This window comes from Centroberyx gerrardi, chromosome 8 (genome assembly GCF_048128805.1).
Source record: "Centroberyx gerrardi isolate f3 chromosome 8, fCenGer3.hap1.cur.20231027, whole genome shotgun sequence".
In the NCBI taxonomy this organism is placed as follows: domain Eukaryota; kingdom Metazoa; phylum Chordata; class Actinopteri; order Beryciformes; family Berycidae; genus Centroberyx; species Centroberyx gerrardi.
In genome coordinates this window covers 1,674,171-1,701,249 of record NC_136004.1, presented here as the reverse complement: position 1 = coordinate 1,701,249, position 27,079 = coordinate 1,674,171, and the positions used below count along the sequence as shown (strand labels likewise).

Sequence of the window (27,079 nt, the reverse complement as noted above, 5' to 3'; positions counted from 1 at the left end):
GTGACCAAGAATGTTGTTGAGGAAAACAAATCGTACTGCATTTGTTTTCAGTGCTGGTGTGTTTGTTCCTTACACTCTCCTATAGACTAACTTGGTGGAACGGCACTGGAGGAAATGTAATGTTGTGGAATGTTTAAAGCCATTTTTCTCACTTTTTACTTTTAGACACATAACAGATTAAAAAACTCAAAATCAAAATATAAAATTAAAACATGTCCAATTTTCACCATGTGAAGGGTTTTGCAGGCCACCACACGTAGTATATCACTAAAATGCAGAGGGCAGTACAGAACACGTATTATACTAGGGTGCGAAAGCCAAGAGGAGGCCCGGCTTGCACTAGGTCTACCTAGTCTTGTTGGAAAGAGTGAACGTAACCACGCATTCAACATTTCACATTCATTTGATTTGAATAAAAACACATAGACAAGTTCTTTATTCTCACTGTCTGACTCGGGGGATCAGACAGTGTGTGACCGGTGGTGAACAGCTGGCTGAAGAGGACGGCTACGCCTACTGCCTAGCACGTTGAATTGTCGGATTTAATTGTGACAAATTGGGGCTCTGCTAAAAGACTGTAATGTACTTACTTGAGACTAATCCACACCATGTCAGCCTATAATGACATACAGGCCTAGATGCTTTTTGGACAAATGATCGGCTTTCAAACTAAAGCAACAAAGATGCTATTTAGCTGTAGCCTTGACGTTCTTCCAACAATGAATATTACTATTAGAGGGCTTTCTAAGTTGATGTGGAGTTGGCCTTAACTGAGTGTAAATGACTTTTTTTTTTTTACCTCATTTCACTACTTTGCCATTTAAGTCACCGTTCCCCACTGTCTCCAAAATGTGTGCACGCATGGGTCAAAGTTTCCGTGACGGTGCACACATTTTCACGCAAAGTTTTTTATAAATCTGAAAATCTACGTGGAAAGTGGTGCACACACTTTTCAGGCCAGTTTTGTGCGCACGCAATGTTTTATAAATGAGGCCCCAGGTCTCTCAGCTGAGACAAACCTTTGCTGACTGCCTGCTCTGCCTAATGTCTGAATAGATGAAGGAAAGTCTGTTCCAATGCTGTCAAGAGTAAAATGTGCCAGTCTGTTTAACAAAGTCCTTTATTTTCAAGACCTCAGCCATGCTTCACAGTTAATCTAATAATTTGAAGGTATAACATTAAAACTGAATATGATGTACTTCACCCCAACTCATTGTAATGATTTATCTGGGTTTGGTCCTCAGAAACTTACAGCACTGATATTAGGTGCTACATATTACAATGGTTTATTATGTATACCTACACATGACACTCATACCATGAATATGAATTTAAATATTGAAAAGAAAACAATTTCAGACTAGACAACCAATATTAAGCTATAGCCTTATTGGGTTTTATTAAGTATTTCAATACAAAGAACAATTCACTCCATCATTCAAACCTACCAACCAATTGTAATCAGTCGCTTACTCATCCACCCACACTTTTACAATTGTTCAAAAACAACAGGTTTCACACTGAGCAAACTACAGAGCACATGCAGAAGACACTAGTTCTATACAACTGCAAATGAAACAAGCCAGTTAGAAAAGAATTTCAATCTTTTTACAAAACCCTTCTGGCAAACATAACTTTTAACTAATTCAACACACAGCATTGCAAAGAATGCCTATATTCTTTTTATGGCATCATCAATTTCAGAGATCTGGTCCTTCAATTGGCTCCATTGCTCAGGATTCAGGGAAATACCTAAAAGTAATTAAAAAAGGGGGTTCATATGTGTCTGATCAGCAAGCTACTCAAAAGTTCAAACATTCATCTTTCGATAAGAATGGCCATGACGTAGCAAAAAGGCCACGCCTGCAAAGTGCGGTACGAGAGCAAAACCTTATTCAGTTTCTATAAGCAAAACAGTAAATCGACATTTTCTGTGGTTGTTTCTTCATTTGAAAGCATGAGCATTTGAAACGTCACACCATTATTATCTATCCAGGTACTAGTGTAATATTTAAAATAACTTTATATAATTTTAATGGAACACTAAGACATAACAAGAGCATATAAAGGAGGAGGTGGAGGAGTACAGTGGTTAGTAGCTACTAAATTGATTTAATTACCTTTTTTGCCTGGCTTCATCTCCCCATCTTGGTTCATCCAGTACTCTCTGATGTCAATCAGAACTTTGCCTTTGAAGTCCCTGACGCTGACATACCTCATCTTACCGATCTGTAATAACCAAAACAACAAATCTCAATTGGACTCATCTTTTCATTTCATGCCTTTACCCCATAAAAGAAATAGGCCTCAGCTATATTCCATTCCAAATATTACTCTAAAACCAGTCCAAATAAGTGGTACAATTTTTATATCTTGTCACACTGCTCGTTAACCTTAAATGCTCTTTGTGCTGGCAAAATACAGTAGGCTACCTTTGCTGCAGTATGGTATATGATGTATATGATCTAGTGTATGATGTATAGCACGTATATTAGGGGTGAAACGAAAAAAATCTGTGCCGTATGGTTCACCACCCGCGGTTCGGGACGCACATGCGTACCGCAGATCATTTGGTTCCGTGTCCCCCACTCCCCATGTGGGTCCGATCTCCCTGGAGATTATCTGTCCAATCAGTTGTCAGAATTACACGTCAATCTACGATTACATCACAGATGAATACCGTTACTAACACATGTGAGTTTGGCACAGGTTGTGGAATGTTAAGTTTCACTTTTGTTTTCACAATGGGAGATTGTGTCGGATTGACTACAATGCTACTGCTCTACTGGTCTGTGCATCACCAAATGACAAACATGACGTGATGCACACATTAGGTGCATTAGAGGTCGATTTATTACAATTTTTATACATTGACCAACTTTTGATTTTGTGGCTTCCATACCAATGGAAGTCACAAGCCACGTCACTCTAATCACTAGGGGTGGGTACTGAGCCCCGGTATTAAATGGGCCCCGGGGTTAAATTATTAAACTCCGACGTTATCGGTTCTGCTATGGGTATTTGAGAAATTAGATAGATTACATAGATAGATAAATAAATATATTTCCTATTTATTTAGGCTACATAAACGTTATCTTGCACCTTTTATCTCTCAGACTCCGTTGCAATAAGATTAAGACATTCGTCTAAGATGCATTTTCGCTATTCCCAATCCAGAAGAGTGATCTCTCTCCCTCTCTCTCGGAGCCTGTCATATGCGCGAGGGGCGGGGCCAGCTCCCTCTGTGTCTCTCTCACACACACACACACACACACACACACACACACACACACACACACACACACACACAGACCCTGCAACACGTCTTTTGCATGTAAAGGAGGAGACACGAGCAATCTTTCCAAACATCTAGCGAAAGTGCATCACATACAGGCGGAGAAATGCACAGTTTTCGACTGCCTAGCTCGTAGTTCATCTCCCGTTGACCCATCCACCTCAGGTATGTTATGTATGCTAGCAGCTAACCTACTAGAGCCCACGCAGAGTTAGCTAAAGTTATACAAACATGGGTTAATGATTAAAAGCAACCATTAGCCAGCTAATTAGTGTGCTTGCTGTAGGCAGAGCACACTCTTATTATCTCACATACTTCTTATTTTTCTACTTCTTCCGGACAAAAGTTGTGCGCGCTACTCCTCCTACAGTTTTTACAGTACATAGACATATGAGACATCAAAATGTGCGGCTCATTTAGGGGAAGTGTGCTATTACTTTTCTAAGAGATGCATCATAAGGTTTTTGAGATATTAATGATTAAATGCCATTTAAGACGCAATACAATCACAGAGCCAGAAATTTAAGTTTCATTTTCTCCGCCATCTTGTTTCTCCGCTGTTTCTCGGGAGGTAGCTCTTTTCTCCCACACAGTAGCTGAAGCTAACTGAAGCTAAGGTAGAATCAGATCAGTATGGATGTATTTGGACTATTATTCTGTATATTAAAAGTCTACTGCGGAGTTTTTTACCGGCTGGCTTGATGCATTTGGAACAGAGGGACCACGCCGCTGAGATCGGGAGGTACGTTAGCTCGTTTCTCCCACACAGTAGCTGAAGCTAACTGAAGCTAAGGTACACACACAGAGTATGCGGTGCATCGGCCGACGCTTAACGGAGCTTCCCGGGCATACGGTGCCGGCCAGTGCCGATAGCTGGGCGCCGATTTGTCCCCGGTGATCCGGCCGACATTTCGGCGCAGGTCGCGACGCCAGTGCGTCACCGGGTGTCCGGCGGAGTTTTTTTTACCAGCTGGCTTGATGTACTTGGGACAGAGGAACCGTGGTACCGTGGTAAGTCAAAACAAACACACACAATCTATACATTTAACGTTATTGCTGTTATTGCCCCTGGTGTGTAGCCCTATATTTTTCCATTTAAATTTTTATTTAGGCTACAAGAGCTTACTAGGCTATAAAAATTAAATGGTCGAGCTTCGACACGTCATGTCAGTGCTTCGACACAGCCAGCAGATGGCGATGAGTTCCCCACAGGGGCTTTCTGTCAGCCTCGGCTGCCGTCTTTGTGATGCGTTTAGGGTCCTTGGAAAGCTGGGAATCTGTAGTTTCATTCGATACCAAACATGTTGTTGTGGAGTGATGAGAAAAGCATCCCAGTGCCTTTGAACGCAACTGGCTCTGTTTACTGAGTCTAGTCTGTCAAATTCAAAAGGGGCCAGTGTTACAATTACCTAGGTATCTGGAGATGAAAAATGTCTTTTAAAACCCATGTCAATGAACTGACTAAGAAAGTAAAATTTAAACTGGGTTTCTTTTTTTAGAAATAAGCAATGCCTTACCATGAGTAGTAGGATGCAGATTGTATAAGCAACATTTTTATCAGTGCTTGATTAGGGTGCTGCTGGGTGATGCATTTTATAGGGATTGCTCTTGTTTTTCTTAGTAGACTTTCTTATTTTGTCTGCATGTGGATGGTCTGGAAATAACCCTTCTTCTTGGATTCTTGGATTTTGTTTGTTGTTTTGTTTTCTTGTTGTTGTGCACACAGGTCTGTCTTGCAAACAAGATCTCGATCTCAATGGGACTTACCTGTTTAAATAAAGGAAATTAAAAAAATATTTTAGGCCATTATTATTAAAACTCTTTGTGATCAGACACAGTTTGGACAAAATACAACTGGTTTAGGAATTTACGGAGCAAAATGCTAACAATTGCAATGCTGCACCGCTTAGCAAAACTAGTGAACGCCAAGTCTAAGGGCAGGGGCATTGCAAGGGCGGCAAGCACACTTCAATTTTCTTTAGAAAATTTTGCCTTTTCTAGTCTATAAATAAATAAATAAATAAATTCAATCTGAGCTGGTCAGAGCATCAATCGAACTGTCGTTCAGAAATTCCATTACAATTCTACAATCTGTGACGCTCTGTCAGAGTCTATAATAGCGACTTGTTCGAAACACTGCTGTTTCTTTTGCTGTAAATAATTGTTTATTTTATTTATTTTACATTTACATTATCACATTACAGTCTATAATAGTGATTTGTTCAAAACAATGCTGTTGCAGTTGCAACGCAAGAAGTTAATTTATATTTAGTACATATATGAGAAAATAAAGCAATGTTAATTCTGTTCTTAATTTGTTTTGTTTTTTCTCTTAAAAAAATAACAAAAAGAACTGATAAGAGTACCGTTAAAGTACCGGATCAATGAGCAGTATCGGTAAGAGTAGTAGTACCGTTAAAATCGTAACGATACCCATCCCTAGTAGTCACACTGGCAGCACCAGGAGAGGAGGAGAGCCGGTAGGACAAAAACAACTTGCTCTTCCCGCAGCTTTTAAGCAATTTCTCAGTGCGTGTTCAGACAGGCACAGAGCAATAACCAAAGCCTTGGGGGTGTTTATAGCGATTCTATTTCTATTTAATATGTTTGTCTTTCCTTTTTTGGACATCTTACTACCTGGATGACTGAAATGCATCTACACAGACATATTTTATAGCGAAAGATACTACAACGCAGGGATATTTCATGTTATAATAAAGTGGGCATTCACTTTTGAAAGAAAGTCTGTTGATTTATAATAATTTCTTATTATTATTCTGTTATACTGGACTTTAATTAAAAAAAAAACAAAAAAAAAAAAACACTGAGTTAATTGGAATTCGCTCAGAAACCATAAAGGGTAATTTAGGCTTTTTTGAGCCGATAACGAGTGCTGATATTCTGCCAGACATGTCAGATACCCTGACAATATTTTTTTCCTGTGTGTGTTTGTGTGAGGGGTGAGGGGGAATGTAATAGTACTACAACTATAAAGTAGAATCTTTTTCCTAAATTAACAGAAACAGAACAGAAACAGGATGGACAAACCCCGTCTTTATTTGGTCACATGCAACCATCTACAACGCATGCACACACGTGCATGGCGGCCGGCACACACACACACGCTTTCAATGGCACCGTGAAATTTATCCTCCGCATTTTCCCATCTTGGCCCGTCCTTCCTCCGCGGGGCAGGCCAGGAGCGGTGGGCAGCTATTTACAGCGCCCGGGGACCAACTTCTTTGTCGCGCTACCACTGCGCCACCGTGCCACAATTATTACCTCCGCCAAGGAGGTTATGTTTTCGGTGCCGTTTGTTTGTTTGTATGTTTGTTTGTCTGTCTGTTTGTCTGTTAGCAGGATTACGGAATAACTACTGGCCCGATTTTCATGAAACTTCGTGGATGGGTGTAGTATGGGCCAAGGAAGAACCCATTCAATTTTGGAGCGGATCCGGATCCGACTCACGAACAAGCAATAATAGCACAAACCTTGGCGGAGGTCTGCGCTCTCCGAGTGCAATTCTAGTTATTACTATTATTCTATTCCATTCTATTAAATAGAACAGAAACGTTGATAAAGGGCCCGATTGTTTTCTAAATTATCTGTAGCCGATGAATAAAAAAGGTTCTGCACTGACTGAAATGCTTTTTCATCCACTGTATTATAATCCTAAATCAAACATACATTATATTTTGTAGATTACTGGAGACAAATTTTCATATTTAGGCTAATTACCAAAATAGGCTACAAAATATTTAGAAGTAGGCTAAAACTTACTGTGAGTTGGGCTACTATTGTATTGTAAAGTTTGTTTCAAATCAAGTGCTAACTCAACCCAGTCACACCATTCCCGCCTCGCAGGTTTGCCCTCGGTTGATATCGCGATCCCCTGATTTAATAAGAGCCTATGCTATAACTAGCCTACTTTTATTGTCCATGAAGATTTTAGATTTCTTAATAATCAAGTAGCCCAAAGAAATATGAAGTCTAGAAGCATGAACAAATTGTGAATTGAATGATCACATTTTTGCCAACTAATTATTATGGCATGATCGGCTATTATAGGAATAATTCACCCAAAAATGTAAATTACTCACCCTGATGACAGTCAAAACACTAGTATGTCCACATAACATAGGCATATAGTTTAGAGTTCCAAAAAGGCCAAAAGTGACCATAAAACTACTCAAGCTGCTTCTGCAGTATAATCCAATTCTTCTGAATCCAAACAGTTGCACTTGGGGACCAAAAGCCAAATATTTACCTCATTATCTCCAAGATTTCCCCCACTCATGGCGCTGCAGTCACCCCACAGTGATTTGGTGGTCTTACTGCCTTCATGTGCTCCCCTTAAGCACGTATTTCTGAGTTTAGCAGTCATAAGGAGGCTACAATTTGTAGCCAATGTTTATTCAAGCACTTTTTTTCTGCCCAAAATTACAGTATTTCCGGCGGCATCTTAAGACAGCATCAGCTTGCTGCTAGTGTAGCGACAGTGCGGCAAGTGTGGCAAATCTAGGAGATAATGAGGTGAATGTTGGACTTTTGGAGCCACAGTGCATGCTGTTTGGAGTAATTGTGGATAAGGCCAACATGGAGCTGTGCTAACTAACTCGCTGTGTTGTGCACTGATACGGATGAAAAGGCACAACTTCGCCTACTGACAAGGTGCATGGAATGGGCAGGTAACACTGGAAAAGAATAGATTCCAGCTACACTTACAGTACTGAGAACAAACGGTTATTAGCAAAACCAATATCATCCTGATGAAGGCCACGAGCCAAAACGTGTTGGTTTTGCTAATAACCGTTTGTTCTCAGTACTGCAAGTGTTATGTGCACATACAAACATCACCGGCGTTTTGCCTGGCATAAGGGTGAGTCGATATGTGAATTTTAACTTTGGGGTTAACTATTCCTTTAATTATTGCATAGGCCACACCCACATCACCATCCAAAACCAAATCATTATGGTGGACTTGGGTGGTCAAAAGGGGAAAATCTGTAAAGCAAGCATAGCTGAATCTGGCTACCAAGTTTGGTGTCGATGAGGCTAAATTCATACGAGATATGGCCTTTTAAAATTTGAAGTGTCACTACGGTGTCATGCAATTTGGTCAAATTGGTACATGTTTGACATGCCTTTTCAGCCAGTGCTGGCAACTTTGATAATGATTTTGCAAATGTAATGATCTACAAACTGTTACATGCATTCCATTCCCCTTTCACCAATCATGACCAAACGTTGTAGTTTGAGTAGTACATAGTTCTACAGTGTGTATATCATATTTAATGTAATTGCAATGACCGTATTTTAAGATTAACTTTTTCCCACGGCGCAGCAGAGGCCATCACAAGGGTGATGATGGATGAATTCAGTCAGTGCAGAACCTTTTTTATTCATCGGCTACAGATAATTTAGAAAACAATCGGGCCCTTTATCAACGTTTCTGTTCTATTTAATAGAATGGAATAGAATAATAGTAATAACTAGAATTGCACTCGGAGAGCGCAGACCTCCGCCAAGGTTTGTGCTATTATTGCTTGTTCGTGAGTCGGATCCGGATCCGCTCCAAAATTGAATGGGTTCTTCCTTGGCCCATACTACACCCATCCACGGTGAGAGTCAGTGGCCAGTGTATTGATCTAAATCGATCTCTGATGCGCATATCATGTCACGTTTGTCATTTGGATATGGACAGACCAGCAGCATTGTACTTAATCCACAGAGTCTCCTGTTGTGAAAACAAAAAAGTGAAACTTAACATTCCACAATTTGCTCCAAACTCGCCTGTGTTAGTAACGGGATTTGTAAACGGTAACTTGTCTTCTGCTGTCCTAGAAACTGTAACGGTAGGTAACGTTATTAGCTTGTGGTATTTAAGTAATGTTAGTGGTATTACGTAATTTAACTGTGTCGCAGCGCTGCAGTGCATAGAATTGAACACACGCACTATGGGTCTGTACAGGATCTGTACTTGTTGCTACTGGAGAGGCATCCAGCTGTTGCAAAATGCTTAATGATCAATAAGAGGTATAGTTAGTGCAGTGGCTTATTGATTCCGGTGAAATATGTTATTTGGAACCAGGACTAAATTGGAACCGGTTCTCCATACCCAGCCCTGTGGGCTACCTCCTGCACAAGCTCCAGGCAGAGGCAAGCCAATCAAATGTTTAAATCAAAACAGCAACAGGTGTTGAGTCTACCAATGGGCACCTATTTTTAATACCAGTTGCGAATCACTGGACACAAGTGCTGGCCTCAGTCACATCTCTCAGGGATAGATTGGTAACTTTTTGTCTAATTTGGCTTCTAGATAGTCCTGGTCACTCACACCCTGGACACAAAGAATGGTACTGATTGGCCCATAGGGGCCACTATAATAATAATAATAATAAGAATATTATCTTAACATGCTGAACATTTTTGCCATGATGTCTGCCATAGATTCAGCCAACCTGTGACACAAAGTAGGCTATGTTTGACATTAGTGTGATTCAACGAGCAGAAGTTTATATTCAAGTTCAAATTCATGTCCTGATCTCGGTCTGTGTATTTTTTGGTCATTCTATATTTCGTTTCAGAAACAGAAATAAAAAAATGAATAGCGATTTGATTTTCATTTCAAAAATCCACAAATGAAATTTTTTTAGTCTAGCCCGAGTTAACAGGTTTACATAATGTCACCAAATCGCACAGTAATGTAGAAATAAGAATAACGCACATATCGGATCAGAAATTGGACCTACTCATGTGATCAATCAACAGGGGCACAGTTTCAAGATGAACAGCATGTAAGCAGTGTTTTATAAATCTTAAGAGATAATAACCAGGTCTTGTTATAACCAGGTTGTGAGAATGTGAGAACCTCCATTCATGCACCATGAGCCAGATATACAAAACTCTATAGATTCAAGACTAAAAATCTGTTTGCACCAAACTGGAAACGTACATAAGCAGTATATCTTCAAATTTATAAAATATTGCTTACATGCTGTTCACGCATTATTCTGTTTAAGAATCTGCACCTAATGCCCACTCCCACAATTAGCCTGCGAAACCTCCACTGGCTCCCTGTCCAACTATGAATTCAGTTCAAACTTCTTCTCATCACCTATAAAGTTCTCCGCAACCTGGCTCCCCCCTATCTCACTGAGCTCCTCTGACAGCACCCCCACCCCCAATTTATAAATCGGTTAACTACAATGCTTTTAAATGGCTCATTTAATAAAAACAAAATGTAAAACAGTTAATTAAATGGACAATAGTATAGCAGTGTAATAAGTAATAACTTGTCCATAAGTTTTTGTCCACCATTATTAAAGTGCAGCGCCGAAAACAAACATAGGATATCCTATAATAATTCATATCTAGCACATAGATATGGAGAGCGGTGTATGTCGCATCAAATATTATAGGCCAATACAGTGATTAATTATCAATAATTAATTAAAAGAGAATTAAGTTAAACAATTTATAAATCAATTCATAAAAATGCTTTTAAATGAGCCATTTAATAAAACTATTTGTAAAACAGTTAATTAAATGGACAAATAAATGACTGAATTTAGAAATTGATATGCAAAATGATATTTAAAAAGACATTTAAAATTTGCCTTTCATTTGTTTATTCATTTTCATATTCTTTTTCCTTTTCACAATTCACTTACTTTACCATTAGACAACAGCAGACAACATCAGAATTTAAATGAACATATACTGAAGGAAGCTACGAGTGAGTGAGCCAAAGCATTGGAGGCTTTGTATTTCCTACATATATTCATGCCGTTTCTTTCCACTCTACTGCACTGCTGTGGAGGTTTGAGAGCCTACACCGGCGGCTGTGCTGGACTTGTACATCGAGGATGACACCCACCTGGAACATGTTGTCGTCACTGTTACTGCTGCCTTTGGATGAGCCACCTGGCCTGGAACTCTCTCCGCTCTTTGGTTTCTTGGCCGGTTTCTCTGGTGCAGTTGACTTCTTTCTCTTAGCCTAAAAAAGATTTAGTTTGCCATTTCCATCTCTGATCATTATCTAGTAAATTGGTTCTATTCTCAGATTCTATGGAAAAGTCAGAGTCAGATCGACAGACAATTTTAGCCAACAACTTATAGGGAAAATATTGGTGTAAGACTGTGTTGCCATATATTGCCGTTTTGCTCCATTGCACTTGTAAGACCCATGGTGTAGACTTTGGCTCGTTGCTTTTTGTTTTGGCACGCCAATTTGTTATAAACCTTTCGATGAGGTATGATTTACTCCTAGCCTTCTTTACTGGACTGAGGTGCGAGCCAGCCTATGTGGCCCTTTATACGGTGGCTGTGATACCTGACCAAGGATTTACAGTAGATTTGATTTGACATTGACCAACCCAAAAAATAATCTGAATGCTTTAATTGTTGTCATTTTGAGAATATTGAGTGTTTTGATTTAGCTATAAAAAAAAAAAGGCATAAGGGCCCCAGAGGGGCAAAGGGTGTGATAACACAGCATAATAGATAATTCTGAAACATAAATGATCAAATTAGTTACAAACTCCATCTTATATTGTATTCATTTGATCTAGGTTTTATAAAAAAGTGGCAGCCCTATCAGCTGTGGTAAATAAATGTTACAGGTGTTGTCCAAGGTAAACTGGTGTACATGCATTTTTTTAAAGAAAAAATTCTGTTTTTAACACAAACAGCAAAGTACCGCCAAAACATAAAGGAACAACAGGCTGGAAGCAAAAGACGCGAGGAACAAAGCAGTGAAAAAGAGATGTGGGTAAAAATGGATGTCTGTGAGATGAAGATGATTGGGTTAGCTTGTATATCACACCTTGAACATGTTTAAGTGAACACTTTTAGAACTCAAAATGTCACCTGCTTGAAGTCTGATTCCTTTCTGATGTAAAAACATATTTAAAGGGCATGGAAAAAGCAAAGCAAACGGGTTCATCAGAAGCCAGTGTGTGAAAAGCATACCTTAGTCTCCACTTCGCTGTCAGAGTCACTTCCAGATGTGGATGACAACACTTCCTTTGATTTGGGCATTCTGCTGGAAGAGGGATCAAATATCATGCCTTTTGTGAAGTGCAAAACTGCCACCAAGTGTCCATTCAGGAGAATGCTAACGTCTATGTGGCCACCAACTCTATTAATCATCTACTACAGTGTGTAAGCCTGGTTTATGGGAGCCTCCTATTTCTCTGTTGCAAGGCAATGTGACATAAATGTACAGGGGTGCGGCTTCATTCTAAACCATCTCTTTGGACACTTTGATAGACGTAATTTGATATTGTGTAAAAGACATCTCTTTGAAAACAATCCTTAAAATTTGGCCCCAAAATCCATTCTAAAACTAGTGCTATACACATTTTCTTAGACAGTTCAGTCTTGATTGATGAACAAACAAATCTTGTTCAAAGTTGGAAACAAAGAAATTAAGACTTAACAGTGATGTAATCAAGACACACTTTCAATAACTGCTCTACTGACAGTTAACACAGGACCAACTCTGTAGACAGTAGGTGCGTTTCCATCAAGCCACTTTATGCGAAATTTGAAGTTTCGAATGGGAATAAACTGAATGGAAACACGAAATTTCCCAAATATTGCAAAAACGTTTTTATGTTCGCTTGAGGTGATTTGTTTGTCTGTTGATAAAGAGGTTAATCGAAAAACGGTGCATTTTGCAAATTAATAATGACACAGAGTTACCTTAACCCTGTATTCTGCACAGCTGGCAGCTTGTACAGTCTGCCGTGATGCGTTCCGCTGGCGGAACCGGTGGCCCAACCCGGCCCAAAGAACGGCCCAATAATCCTGCATAGCAGATCAAATGTTGTTCTGGATCCTAAAGTGTTGCACCCAAAGGCTCTCAGTCCATAAAATGCTTTTGTACGGTGACCTCCCAGAAATGTTTTTGATTTTGTCTCTTTTCCCAGATACCCTATATGGCGACTGTCGTAGAATGGGCATTTCTCCTATAATATTGGCCATAACATTTACTCATCACCGCCAGAAAGAAAGAAATACAGCCACCAGCAGATTACATGACAGAATAAGTATTGCTTTTCCTATGGCAAGTAACTCTTGGAAACCTCTCTCCATCTGTGATCTTGTCTTCCCCCCCCTCCCCAAAATACAAACCTACTTATTCGCTTAACAGCCATTAATGGAAACGCATCAGATTTGAATTAAGATTGTCGACTTTTCAAAAGTTTGTTTAGAATTTGCGCAAAACCTGAATAGAAACGTAAAGACTGTGACAGTAGTAAAAGAAAAGCACATTTTGGTACGAAGCCTACAAAAAAAGTCTGAGTCCATTAGATCATCATCACCAAGGGAGTAGCTCTATTAAGTATCGCTTGATTTCAAAGATTTTGCAGAGACTGCAGAGGCAACCAGAGTTTGAAAAATGTATTGATCCGAATTCAGTGATGTAAATATGTGACCCGCTCTATCATTTTCAGTCGGAAGTCGCAATGGCGCATTTGTGGATAAACGTGATTTTATGAGAAAAGATCGATTTTTGGCTGTTTTGGGGTTTCATCCGATTTTAATAAAATAAAGCCTTGGGTTTCATTCTGTGTAAAGACGCTAAATATAGTTTTGAAGCTTATAAAGGTAGGGTGACAAGCAGAACTACTAGCTTAATTTGTCAACAAAGCTCGCATTCCTCATGTTGCCAGGTTCGCAGTTTTCAATGTAACGTTACTTGGAAATGTTTTAAATGCTGTAGGACTTAAAACACTGTTTATAAAGTTTGTCAGGGTTGTATTGTGGAGTTTTGTTATTGGTTTGTTATTTTGGACTAGTTTCGTTGATCATTGGGCTGTTTATGGGTTGGGTTTAATTGGCACTGGGAGGGTTTTGTCGCTAAGAACCTGGCAACACTTCTCCCCGTCCCTCTCTCCCCTTACTATGTGTCCCTTAAAATTATGAATGAACATCTGCATAGTAACAGGTTGAACCATCGTTCACTTTATTGTCTAATCCAAATTATTGTTTCATCCGCGGGAAAACGTAGTTGTCAGGCATCTCAACCTGTGTGTGTGTGTGTGTGTGTGTGTGTTTGTGTGTGTACGTGCACACATGCATATCTGCTTGAGAGTGTGTGTGTGTGTGTGTGTGTGTGTGTGTGTGTCTGTGTGTGCGTGCGTGTCTGTGTATGTATGGGCACTCAAGACTGCAAATGTAATGTTAGTATGTTATGTTATGTTTGAATGATTTCTTTATTTGAATAAATGTCTCAGAATTGACTTCAAACTTTGAGGCCCCTTTTCTCAAAAACATTGTTTGGAAACAGTCAAGACATCAAGGGGTGCATCTCACTCAATCTTTGGAGTACAAAGATCATTTTGATATCACCAGAAAGCTTAAATTATCCTCTTTCCAACAGTGTATTAAACTCAAAATGCTTTGAGGGGTCAATGTGACTGAAAATGATAGAGCAGGTCACATATGTTTTCAATGTAGTGAGTCCCTGGGACCCACAGGTGGTAATTTGAGTGGGCCCCAGGGAAATTGAGTGGGTCCCCAATAAAATGTGTGTTTTTAAGTTTTTTAAGTTCATTTTACCTACTCCTATTTATATATTTGATTGCAATGTTACACAGCTCTGGTTACACATTTCTTTATTCTAGTATATATTTAATTGTACGTACTTTTTTTTTTTTATTTCACACTTGCTTTGGCAATGCCAATAAAGCCCCTTTGAATTAGAGAGAGAGAGAGAGAGAGAGAGAGAGAGAGAGAGAGAGAGAGAGAGAGAGAGAGAGGGCAGGGGGGCTGTGTGTGCCCAGCAGCCTGTGTGACACAGAGCTTCAGGAGAAAGCGAGGAGCATAAAACATTGTGCTTTTTTCCACGCATGAAAAAAAAAAAACCAAGCCCGACATACAGTTGTGACAGTCGCAAATATGCCTACTATGTTTTTGGAACATTGTTTGGTTGCAGTAACAGATTAAGTCACTGGGTGGCGAGTTAGGCTACTACCAACTACTCCCAGTCTACCCAATACAGACGTCGTCTAGCTCTGTCATGCTATCCAGGAGTAACGTTAGCCTACTTCCCTAAAGCTAACAAGCACAAAGCTAATGTAAGCTAAGACACGACCAAGCGCGTTACAGTCTCGGGTCCCGTCGGGCTGCAGACCTCTAATGTATAGTAAATGAAACGACTAGTTAGTGAAATCAAAGTCCTATGATGCAAACAGAATGGGCATTTCTATCTTGTGGCCATCCACAATGATATGAATCGATTTGAAGAAACATAGTGGCTGACGCACAGACATGTCAATCATGGCTTTTTTTCCCCGAATAATAACGAGCAACTTCGGGTTAGGGTTAGGGTTAATAATAACTCTGATCAAATGAATGATTTGTAATTGATATGTTATTCGATAGCCTAATTTTTATACAGGTTAGATAATATTCATACTGGTTTAAATAAACAATTTGATTCAACTTTATCTCGAGGTTCCACAATTTTGCCGTCTGACCAAAATCCGAAGTATTTCCAAACAGGGCTTTTTAGATTGCTTGGAGGGGGTTGTGAACTCTCTGCCATCATTACCACACGGTTGTTGTTGAATTATTCGCTTGTTTCAGCTCGACCAACATTTCATTTTCAATCAATGAAAGTGACGTTCTGTGACTTCTGTCCGTCATGCAGTGCATTCAGTGCAGCGGTCCAGGCCCACGCGAGAACTCACGAGGCAGACAGCCGTGGTAGTGCTGCTTTTTTTTTTTTTCACAATCGAATATTAATTTTCACAATCGAATGTCGGGTTTTTTTTACAATTCGATTATATAATCGAATTTAGAATATTCTTTGACAGCCGTAGTGCGCCACAATTACAACCTATGTGTGGGAAACCTTTCTATGCAGCTAAGTGAAGTTTTTTTAAATGCCAACGCCAATTTAGAGGCCATTCTTTATAGACATACATGCAATATTTAAAATGTTTGTAGAATAATTCGTTAAAATATAACATTTTGAATACCGTGATATAATACTGATACCGTCCAGACAGTATAAAATATCGTGATATTAATTTGAGTTCATATCGCCCACCCCTAGGAGAGGCTGGCCGATTCCCATAACAACAAAGATGGAGAAAGTCAAATGCCGGTGGAGAAATTGTTCGTTGTAATAAGACTTGCATTTCCGTTACCGCAACACCAATCATGAAGGCAGTATGGGATTGGAAGTGTATTGGGAATATCTGGTAAGCCTTTGTTTGTTGCACAACACCGTATTATCTGCTAAAAGTGCTAACCACCTGGTTAGTGAGCGATGCATGTGTGAATGCAGCCTAAGGTTAGTTTGCCAATGAAATATCACTGCACTTGGTTCATGCATCCATGGTCTGGTGCAATGGCATCACAACAACACCAAATATGTTTTCTCCTTTTTCTCTCTGCTATTTACATATAAGGAAACTGGTTTCCCCGATGTGTTCAGAATACGCAGGTGACTACATAGACATTCAGTATTGGATACTGTTGTTGATGCTTGTCTGCAATGACACCAGTGGCATGCACAGACTCTCTAAGGGACAGGGGCAAAAAATGAAAAAGGGGCACCTCTTCCGCCTGCACTGGCAACTGGGTTGGAGTAAATATTAATTTAGGCTGAATTAGGTCACAGACAAACACACGCACCTTACGCAAGAGTGTTTCTTTCAGTGGCATGGACATTTTCTGAGAAGGCACTTTTTCATTTGTTGTTAGGGCTGGCCTCATATTTGACTTTAAATAGTCTAATAAATACACAAAGACAGATGTATTTCTTTGGGGTTTCTCTGCACTCCGTTTGATGAACAAACCAAACCCTTCCTCCTTTCCAGGTTAACCCTAACACATCACATAAACACCAGTGAATAAGTTAAAATAACTGGGATGATTAATCAAATCAAAACTTGGATACCAACTCTTACTCTACGATTAATGTTTTATTCATGATGATTTATTTATGTTTTACTATGATGATATGAACTCACATTTAAATAAATTGCCATCAGGAATAATAAGACAATGCTGTTGACCATTTATCAAAACAATTCCACGGGTTTGAATATGGGGAAAAAACAGGAAAAATAGGGGGAAAATGGTCTAAAAAAAAAACTCCTCCTATTGACTGTTTTTGAAAATATTAATGACCTCTGTGTGGTCAATGCCGATGTCCCTCTCAATGAACAGTAGTAGATCCAAGAGCTTGCCTTCACCACAACTGTTACGGAGCTTGTTTTTTTTACCAGTTTAAGCTTTGGAAAAGAGCGTTCCACTGAAGCAGCTGTAATAGGACTATTGCTGCTAGCTGACACTTATTTGCCACAGTAACATTAGCTTCAACTCAAGCTAAATGCCTAATTTAAACTTCAAAGCTAGCTATCAATAGCTTACCAAAACCATCAATATAAGCTAGTTAGAGAAAACAACACAGAGCTAGCTGGCAAATACTTACTTTATCATTTGTTTTCTTACTTACAGTGTTGAGGCAAGGACAGCAGCAGTTTCACTGTATATAGATGCTGCCTGGATGTTGCAGGATGCAATTTATCTATTTTTCTTGACAGCTGTGTTAATTTTAAGTCTATTTCTAGGCTATAACTTCTCTAATCTGTCTATTTTTGAATACGCAAAATCATTTTATATCAACTTGCAAAATTTAATTTAGTCAAATAAAAAAATCTTCATTAAAGTCTGACCTAACAGCAACATAATTTCAAATCAAAGTTGATTGAATAGAATGACATAGGTCAAGAGGTCTGCTAAATGAAAACAATTAAGATACTTTTTAAGTGGCACAACCTCATCAACCTCCACACATGTAAACAGACAACACATGTACACACACACATTCATACAAACACTCACAAATACACACATACAACCACACAGTCTAGGGTGCTAGCCTGCCTGGCTGACAGATCAACGTGGTATACAGCAAGTCAGTGCATTAACCAAGCTGTTAAAGGATAACGCTGGTGTTTTTTAATGCATTTCTTACCATCAACAAATCTTATGTAAATAACAAAATCAACAATGCGTTTGCTCTACTCCCATTACTTTCCATTACGTTCCCTTTTTAGCCTTCAACCCAAAAGTCATTGGTTCCAATTGTCAGCTAAAAACCTTTAAATACAGCTCACAAAGACATAGTTTCTATTTTAAAAATCGCTAACTGTTACTACGAAAAGTCAGGCTATTGTAGTTATTACCAAATTAAATGGGAACAAATTCTTCATTACGCCGGGGACTATTTTCAGTACTACGGAACTACTTTCCTGAGATGGAAAACGTTTTTACGGTCGGCTTATTAAGTTGAGGAAAAAGTAGGCTGGCCCGGTGCATCGCAATGAAGAAATATGCTGCCAGAGCAATGACATGGCTCTGTGACGGGTTTTTTAAAAAATTTTTTAATACAATGGAGTTCTATGGCTACTGGGACATGGCTTTATTGGGTATCGGCTACATGGACGAGACTTGTTGGCAAAACAAAACAATTGCTGATTTTGTTATTTTCATAGCATTTGTTGACGGTAAGAAATGTATTAAAAAACACCAGCCTTATCCTTTAAGGGGTTAGAAAAAACACATTTCCTTGTGACCTTAAGGCAAAAATGAAGTATCCCATTACAATGTCCCTTTGGATGAAAAAGGTGAGTATCTCATGTTTTACTAGGGTGTCCCCAAGGTAGAAAGAAACATATTTCATTTTCTTTTTACAATCATTTTTGCCCTAATGTCACACCAGATGCAGCTCAAGTGACATTAGGGCAAAAATGAAGCCTGGAAGGGGCGCCCCGGTAGCTCAACAGGTAGAGCACGTACTGTTAAGGCAGCGGCATGGGTTTGAATCTGGCCCGTGCCCTCTGCTGCATGTCATCCCCTCTCTCTGCCCTGTCTTTCCTGTCAATCTCTACTGCCCTGTCAATAAAAGCGAAAATGCCAAAAAACATTATGATGTATTGGAAGTGGACATTAGGGCCTGGACCTACCCTGGTTAAAAAACAACAACTTCGGGACTCACAGCAAAAACGGCAGTTAGTCTACAATGTCAAAAATAATGACAAATGCCCATCAGAAGTTACTAGAGCCCAAAGTGATTCTTAAAATTGCTTACTTAAGACTGACCAGCAGCCAAAAAAACAAAGTATTCATTTTATAATGATATGAAACAGAGAAAAGCAGCAAATCTTAGCATTTGTGAAGCTGTAACCAGCAAATGTTTGGTATTTTTACTTGATAAATGACAAACGATTTTTCTGTCGATCAACTAATCGATTGTTTCAGCACTAAAATATTAAATTTTTGATAGATTTGATAGATGATTTGACCATTTATAATGAGCACTGCAACCAATCACAGCCACTGAGTGCACAGCATGCAGCTTATTGGTGTTTCCCACACATAGACTTTACTTGGGCGGGCCGCCCAGGTATATTAACGGCCGCCAAAGTATATTTGGCGACCCATTTTAGCATTTTTTATTTTTATTTTTTTATCTGTCCGAGAGAACGACGCCATTCGCGATCGATTAACTAGTGGACAATCTCCCCTCACTCTGCTCTACCCCTCCAGGGTTTCCCACACACAGAAAACTTTATATGAAACTATATAATTGTAAAACTGCGTGTAGCGCATTGATTCGCTCAGCCCCTAATTGCTCCACGCGACCTCTCTCTCTCACTCTCCCTCTTTCTCTCTCTCTCTCTCTCGCTCACTCGCTCTCTCACCGGACCTGTCTGTTCGCCTCCCACTGCACACACGTGAGGGATATTTTTTTTACATGCCAAGAAGACGGCCGACTGAATTCCCGAAAAGAAGAACTAACAGTTAACGTTACTCGGAATACAGCTGAGTTTCTGAGATTAGCACGCTGTATAGCCTAGCTGCTAGTCAGTATCCACTGAGTGGACTGATATCGTTAATATTAACTTTTTAACTCTGACTCTGAATGTTTGCTCCCTCAATCCAGATTAATATTGAAAAATATTTTCAAAGAAGGAAAAGGACTGGTCCTGAGGAGGAGCAGGACAGTCTGGACCAGAGGAGCTGCTGAGCAGTAAAACAGAGTAGATAATAACAAGGGCGTAACCATGGTATAGACATTGGGGGGTTCCAAATGAGAGCCCTCCCCCATAATAAAAAAATTCACACATTTAGAACATAGTTTTGAGGACTACATTGACCATTTGAATTCACATTTAAAGGAATAGTCTGATTTCTCCAAGACAGTGGCTGCCCCTCCACTTTTGTTTTGGTTTTGGTCAGTTGCTTACTGTTTACTGTTTACTGACTTTAAACACACCTACCAATTAGAATTATCTGTATCATCTGTATCTCCAGTAGCCTGGTAAGACCATCCTGATCATGTGACCTCACATTCTGTTTTACTCCATGGATCAGTCTGGACTTCTAGCCGCCCACATCGATTTCAGTGGGCAGGAGTACTTGCCTTGACAGACAAACTCCTTCAGCAAATCAGCGAATCCAAATTCAAATCCAGTCGGAAGAACGGTGAAAACGTCTTTTCCGCCGAGAAACTCCGCTAGTGCATACTCTTGTTCTTGTTTAATTGTTGTTATTGAGTCTATTTCTGCAATAACTGCACTTACAGCTGTGTTTACTCTACTAACGTTAACGTTACCGCTCGTTGCTTCGGGAGACGCCATTACTGTTTTGCCAGCGGCGGCCTGTATTTCACGTCATCAACTACAACGCAGTCCCTGATTGGCCTGGTTACGTCATCAACTACGACGCAGTCCCTGATTGGCCCGGTTACATTGTAATTTCAGGAAATCGATGTGGGCGGCTAGAAGTCCAGACTGATCCGTGGAGCGAAACAGAATGTGAGGTCACGTGATCAGGATGGTCTTACTAGGCTATATCTCCAGAGCATGTCCCTGTCTGGCCACTGCTTTCAGCATGCTTCTCCCTCTCCCTGTCTCTCTGTGCTGCCTGCATTGTGATCAGATATCATCATTTTACCAGAAGAACAGTGACTGACCTTGATGATCATTTTAATTTGATACATTGAATATTCTGCTTGTATTACTAGTTTTATTTGCTTTAACGTTATCATGCTGTTTAGCTAGCTATATAGTAAGTGTATTAAGAACAGTGTACAATGTACAGTAGTAACAGTTACCTGAAACATTAGCTATTGCCTTATCTACTAAGCTAACGTTACCTATTTAGGTATCTAGTTACTTACTGTCTGCAAAAAACATCGTATGTCCGGCTGCCGGTCCTGCTTTCTCCGCTTTTTAGGCAACGTCACTTCCTCCTCCATTTGTTCACCTCCACTGACTGACCAAACCCGTCAGATTATCATCACAGCAGCACAGAACGACGTGAGAGCTTCTTTAGCGAACATTAGCAATAACAACATGCAACCAAGTGTACAATTGGGGGGGGGTCACACACTTATGTTTTCCTTAACAAACGGAAATAAATTGAAAATAAATAACAAGAAGACAGATCCGTTGACAGGGTTCATAAAAGGAGGACATATTTAACATATTTTCTACTGTATATTGGGGGGGACAGATTGGTATTTTCTCAGTATTGGGGGAGACACGACCCCCCCAAAGAATGCGTGGTTACGCCCTTGGATAATAATGTCAAAGGCTAGTAATTTAACAATGTAAAGATACAGGTGAAACTGACAGCACAGAGAGATGTAGCAGGGCAGAGAAGCAGATTTCTCTGTAAAGGGGGTCTCATTTCTATTCTTCACCTTGTAGACAAGAGCAAGCAACAAACAGAACAGTGTAGCACTGTTTATATTTTTAAGTTATGTTATGTTTGACACAAAGTACTTTAGATATATACAGGTATTTGTTTGACAAATGCAACTATTTAAAATGGAGTACATTAGATAATTTTTCAGTCATCCAGGTAATGGGATCCTTTATTGATATTAGTCTATATATTGACAATATAAGAGAATACCAGAATAAAAAGGCACTCAATTATGCTGCAGGAGCTGCACTTTATGGTCCTTTTTGCACTTTTTGGAACTCCAAACTTGATGCCTATGTTATGTGGACATATCGTTTCAACTGTCATCGGGGTGAGTAGGCTATTGACTGAATTTTCATTTTCAGGTGAATTATTCCTATAATAGTCTATCCTGCCTTAATAATTGGTCAGCATGAATATGACCGTTCTGTGTGTGGATAGAGTGCTTGTCCAGCAAGACTGTCGGCGAAAAAGCGGAGATGTTGTCAATTCACCATTTGTTTTTGATTCTAGACTTCATATTTCTTTGGGCTACTTGATTATTAAAAAGCTTCATGGACAATAAAAGTAGGTTATAGCATAGGCTCTTAGACTAAATCAGGGGATTGCCATATCAACAGAGGGCAAACCTACGAGGCAGGAATGGTGCGGCCAGGCTGAGTATTTGCTCTTGATTTGAAACAAACTTTAAATACAATAACTCCCAGTAAGTTTTAGCCTACTTCTAAATATTTTGTCACCTATTTCTTTTGCAATTAACCTAAAGATGAAAATGCGTCTCCAGTGATATACAAAATAGAATGTTTGTTGATTTATGATAGGGATGCACCGATCCGATACTTGGTATCGGTATCGGGCCGATATTGGCCTAAAATGCTGGATCGGACATCGGTGGCAGCTAACGTTATAATCTGATCCGATCCAGAGCAATCAGTTAGAGCCCCCGGAGTAATAAACGGGCGTAGTCGCCTACCGTAAAACATGCCTGAGTTTGCACGTGACGCGACACGAGTGAGTGAAGAAGTTGGAAAAAGAAAGCGAACGTGCAAGCAATGTGCTGATGTAAACATGTCAGCGGTTGGGAATTATTTTAGCCACAAAGGGATGCTAGATGGCTATGCCATTACTAGCGTCCCAAAGATCTTTATCCAACTCACTTTACCAAGAACTTCATCTGGCGACGCCTTCCAAACGCCTGTTCCTTAGCTCAAACTTACATCGAGTGTCCTTGGGCTTAGTATCATGTACACGCCACCATAAAGGTTTCAATTAAGTCTTCCGTTTTCACAAAACGAAGCTTTTTGGAGATGGGGGCTAAAGCTAATGCTACCGCGCTGATGACGCTGACGCGACCTGTGCGTGCGTCAGCGTCAGTGACTGTCAACACTGTCAGTGAACGGAGGAACAGGCTGACAGCAGAGAGAGTGAGATGCTTCTGTTTCTGAAGAAAAACCTGCCTCTTGTCCTTAAGTGATTAAAACTAGACTAGACTTGGCACACACTGGATGTTATGCCCAGAAAAAGCCTATGTGTAGCAGTATTTTTTCTGTCAGTTATTCACACTAAAGAAGAGGAAAAAAAATATAAGCAAAGGCTGTATGGTTGTTTCAATATTGTTTTGTAGCAGTATGCACTGGTCAGTTTATTGCTCTTTTGCGAGTTTTTTTGCACTGTATCTCTATATTGCAGCAATCTTTTATATATCCTAGGAACTGTCATTCCTATTTTGGTCAGTTCTTTTGCCCTGCTGCTTTTCTTTTTTTTAACAATAAAATTATTGTTCCCATGTTATTTACATGTTGTATGCAGCTGTGTAATTACAGAAGAAAAAAAGGGGTCAATATCGGATCGGTACTCGGTATCGGTTGATACTCAAAATTCTGGTATCGTTATCGGATCGGCAGTAAAAAAACGGTATCGGTGCATCCCTAATTTATGACTCATGTAGTGGATGAAAAAGCAATTGAATTACTGCATAGGCTACAGGTAATTTAGAAAGCAAAGATATTCAACAATCAGGCTCTTCATCAACGTTTGTGTTCGACCTAATGAAATGGAATAGAATAATTTAGGGAAAACAAAATTATATTCTACTCCAAAGGAGTAGTCAATAATTCGATCTATAACTTTACACAGGACTGCACACAGCTTTCATTCCCAGCAGGGATGGGAAACTAAATTGAGATTGCTCTCTGAAGATTGTTTCGATCACAATTATTTGATATTATGTTATAAACTTGCAACTAAGGGCACAACAGTTTGGTATTATTTCAACATGACATACTGCCTTCAAATGGTAGCGGTGGACATATATTGGCATATATTGGACTGCTATTTCTACATCAAAATAACTTTCTGGCCAGTCTAGAAATAACTGTTTTGAAAATGTATCATCTTGTAGTTAATTTGGTAATCTGTTGCTGCATCTGTGACACAAAATAATTTAAGATTTTGGTGACTAGCTTACCTATCTAACTGAACTGGCTTCGGTGACTACCTAATATATAACTGATCTGATGTATCTATCTTATTTTTCATATGAAGAGAGAACTGTGATTGACGTGTTTACGGGCTATAAACTGATTTATGTTTCCTTTAAATTTCCCCTTACATCGGGAATTTGCGAATCGGAGATCGCATGCGGGTCAAGGGACCAGTTGGCGTCCTGAGGACAAAATAGCATTCTTCTCTTTAGACAGCTTCAAGTGAAAACTCTCACATCTGTCTTGCGCTCTGTGTTGTCAAACATGATGTTGCAACATCGGTTACCGTGCGATAGTTGCTGCTATACCTGAAGTTACTATACAGACACTATTTTAGATATGGACGATAGCTAGCAAGCTAAAAGCTATGTGGCTATCTTAGATGTGGTAGCTGATCAGCTAATCTGGCTCACCAGATAACACTAGCTAACGTTAGCCAATCAACTCTAATAGCTGTGCAGTAAAACATGGACCTTTTTCCCAAGCTTTTTTCTTAAACACAATTTAGTTGTTGCTGTTCAAATTGTTAGTACTTACATGATGTGCAGTAGCGGAGCTCTTGGCTGTGTTCTAGTAGCAAGCAGCAGGTTCACTTCCGGCAGGAAGAACTTCCTGCTCTACTGTTTAGTGCGCTTGTGGGAACTGGAGTCTCTTGAAGCCAAAGTAGACCTGTATTGTATATTTATTATATATTTATTATATATTTAGAGTATATATTATCATTTCTAATAGACTGTGTACTATTTCGAAAGAAATGCCTTAAACGTAATGTCTAAAAAATCTGTAGCAATCTACTTTTACCGTAAAGGCATTACCTTTGTTGGTAGGTACAAAAGATAACTCGCGGCTTAATTAGTCGCGGAGCGCAACCGCAGTTTTAGACCAGCAGTTCTAGATAGACCTGCAGGTTTTAGGGGACGCATGCGCAGAGCTCCGTGAAGTAGGGCAACGCTAGAGGGGATATAGCTCGTTTGAGTTGACTACCTGCTTGCCTGTTAAATAGACCAGAGTAGCCGAGTGCAGTCAGCCGAGGAGTCAACAAGCCGAACACTCCTGACTGCACACTCGTTGCTCCTTTTCTCCTTCTTCAGTTTTGCTTAACGGCGATTGATAAACAACTTAAAATGTGCATTACCGCCACCCACACACACTGCTCAAACGACCCAGACCTTCACGTTACTTATTTTTATTTTGATGTAGGCATTACAGGTGGCATTTACGGAAAATATTACGTCTGTAGCGTTCTAATAAAATGGTATATGGACTGCTCATGGAGACTGTTAGGATGGCGAGTGGGTAGAAGAGGAAGGCACAGGCCAAGGCAGGCTTCAATATCACCACGTGGGATTTATTGTGGAGAAACCAGGAGTATTTACAAGATGAGTTGTAAAAAAACACAAAAAATGAAAAATACTCAAAATGTTTTGAAAAGAAAAATAAAGAAATAGATAATGAATCAAGAAAACTACAAAAGTGACAAAGGCAGAACTAAGCTATAAACCAAAACAGGCTAAGCCCATGACGTGGGCCCTATGCTATTAGGCCTGGTCCCAATTCCTGGCTGGAGCGAGGCAGAGTGAGTGGGCACCCATGGGTGCTGGCCTCCTATATACTCTAAGCCCCTCCTATGAAGACAAAACATAATTAGTCTTCAATTAACGCAACAATACATCAAGGGTCTGATTCAATAAAATTATTATTACATTGATATAACCATGTGACAAACATAATAAATTGCAATGACTCTATCATCAATTAAAAAATAGATGTATACTTTTATCAATTTGGACGTCAACACAAATTACGTCAACAATGCAGGCGGGAATGTTAAATAACGCCAATGCCGGTAGGCTTCCCAGTATGGCTGAAACACTGCAGTGAGACACAGACTACAATGAAAATGTGAGAATCTAACAATCAAAACCAAAACACAGTAACGGCCGAAATACATGGGACACGGACGCGTCACGTAGGCGGGGCGGAGCAGGGTTTTTTACCTGCTACACAGACTCCGTCTTTGTAGCGTGTGGTTGCGTGCCAGCAGTGGTTTTCTGAGGAGATATCAAGTTGAGTTTTGCCAAGTGATAATGCAGTTGGTTATGCAGGGTTTGGAAGTGTAGGCTATATTAACTGGTACTGAATTAACTAGATCGTTTTAACTACAGGATCATGGATACACATTGATTTGATTGATTGATTTTAATGTGCAATGTAAAAGCACCCACAAGGTTGCTCTGCTGCGTCACATTGCCTCTGGTACAATGAGGTATTTATTTTAATCATTTTTAAACAGATGGGCGTGGCCTCACCTCCAAGTGGGCGTGACCTCCAAGTGGGACGGACCAGTGACAGGGTTGCCATGCTTATAGTTTTCCCCCACCAACTCCAGTGAGAAGGCCCTGGCGTTTCTATACCCACCCATCCTGTCTCCCCAGTATTAGCCAATATCAACTGATAAACAAACAGAAGCCTGTGCATATACAAGCCAATACAGATGTTAGGTTTTTAGCAAGCAGAGTTACAAGACAAAATGACAAGAGTCAACACCAGTTCAAGA

At 39.8% G+C, this 27,079-nt stretch overlaps 1 protein-coding gene across 2 annotated transcripts; it reads right to left on the bottom strand.

Annotated features, from left to right (window-relative positions):
- Positions 1-1,102: 1,102 nt before the first annotated feature.
- On the bottom strand, positions 1,103-25,217 carry sub1b (SUB1 regulator of transcription b). 2 transcript variants are annotated; one of them, XM_071913394.2, is made up of 5 exons: positions 25,060-25,217; positions 12,269-12,341; positions 11,175-11,294; positions 2,121-2,229; positions 1,103-1,752 (listed from the first exon to the last, which is right to left on the bottom strand). In XM_071913394.2, the coding sequence occupies exons 2-5, from the start codon at positions 12,335-12,337 to the stop codon at positions 1,673-1,675; spliced, it is 378 nt and encodes a 125-aa protein (XP_071769495.1). In that variant the 5' UTR covers positions 12,338-12,341; positions 25,060-25,217; the 3' UTR covers positions 1,103-1,672. The 2 variants fall into 2 exon arrangements, with proteins under 2 accessions (XP_071769495.1, XP_071769496.1); XM_071913395.2 differs by having other exon boundaries at positions 12,269-12,338; positions 25,060-25,215.
- Positions 25,218-27,079: the final 1,862 nt, after the last annotated feature.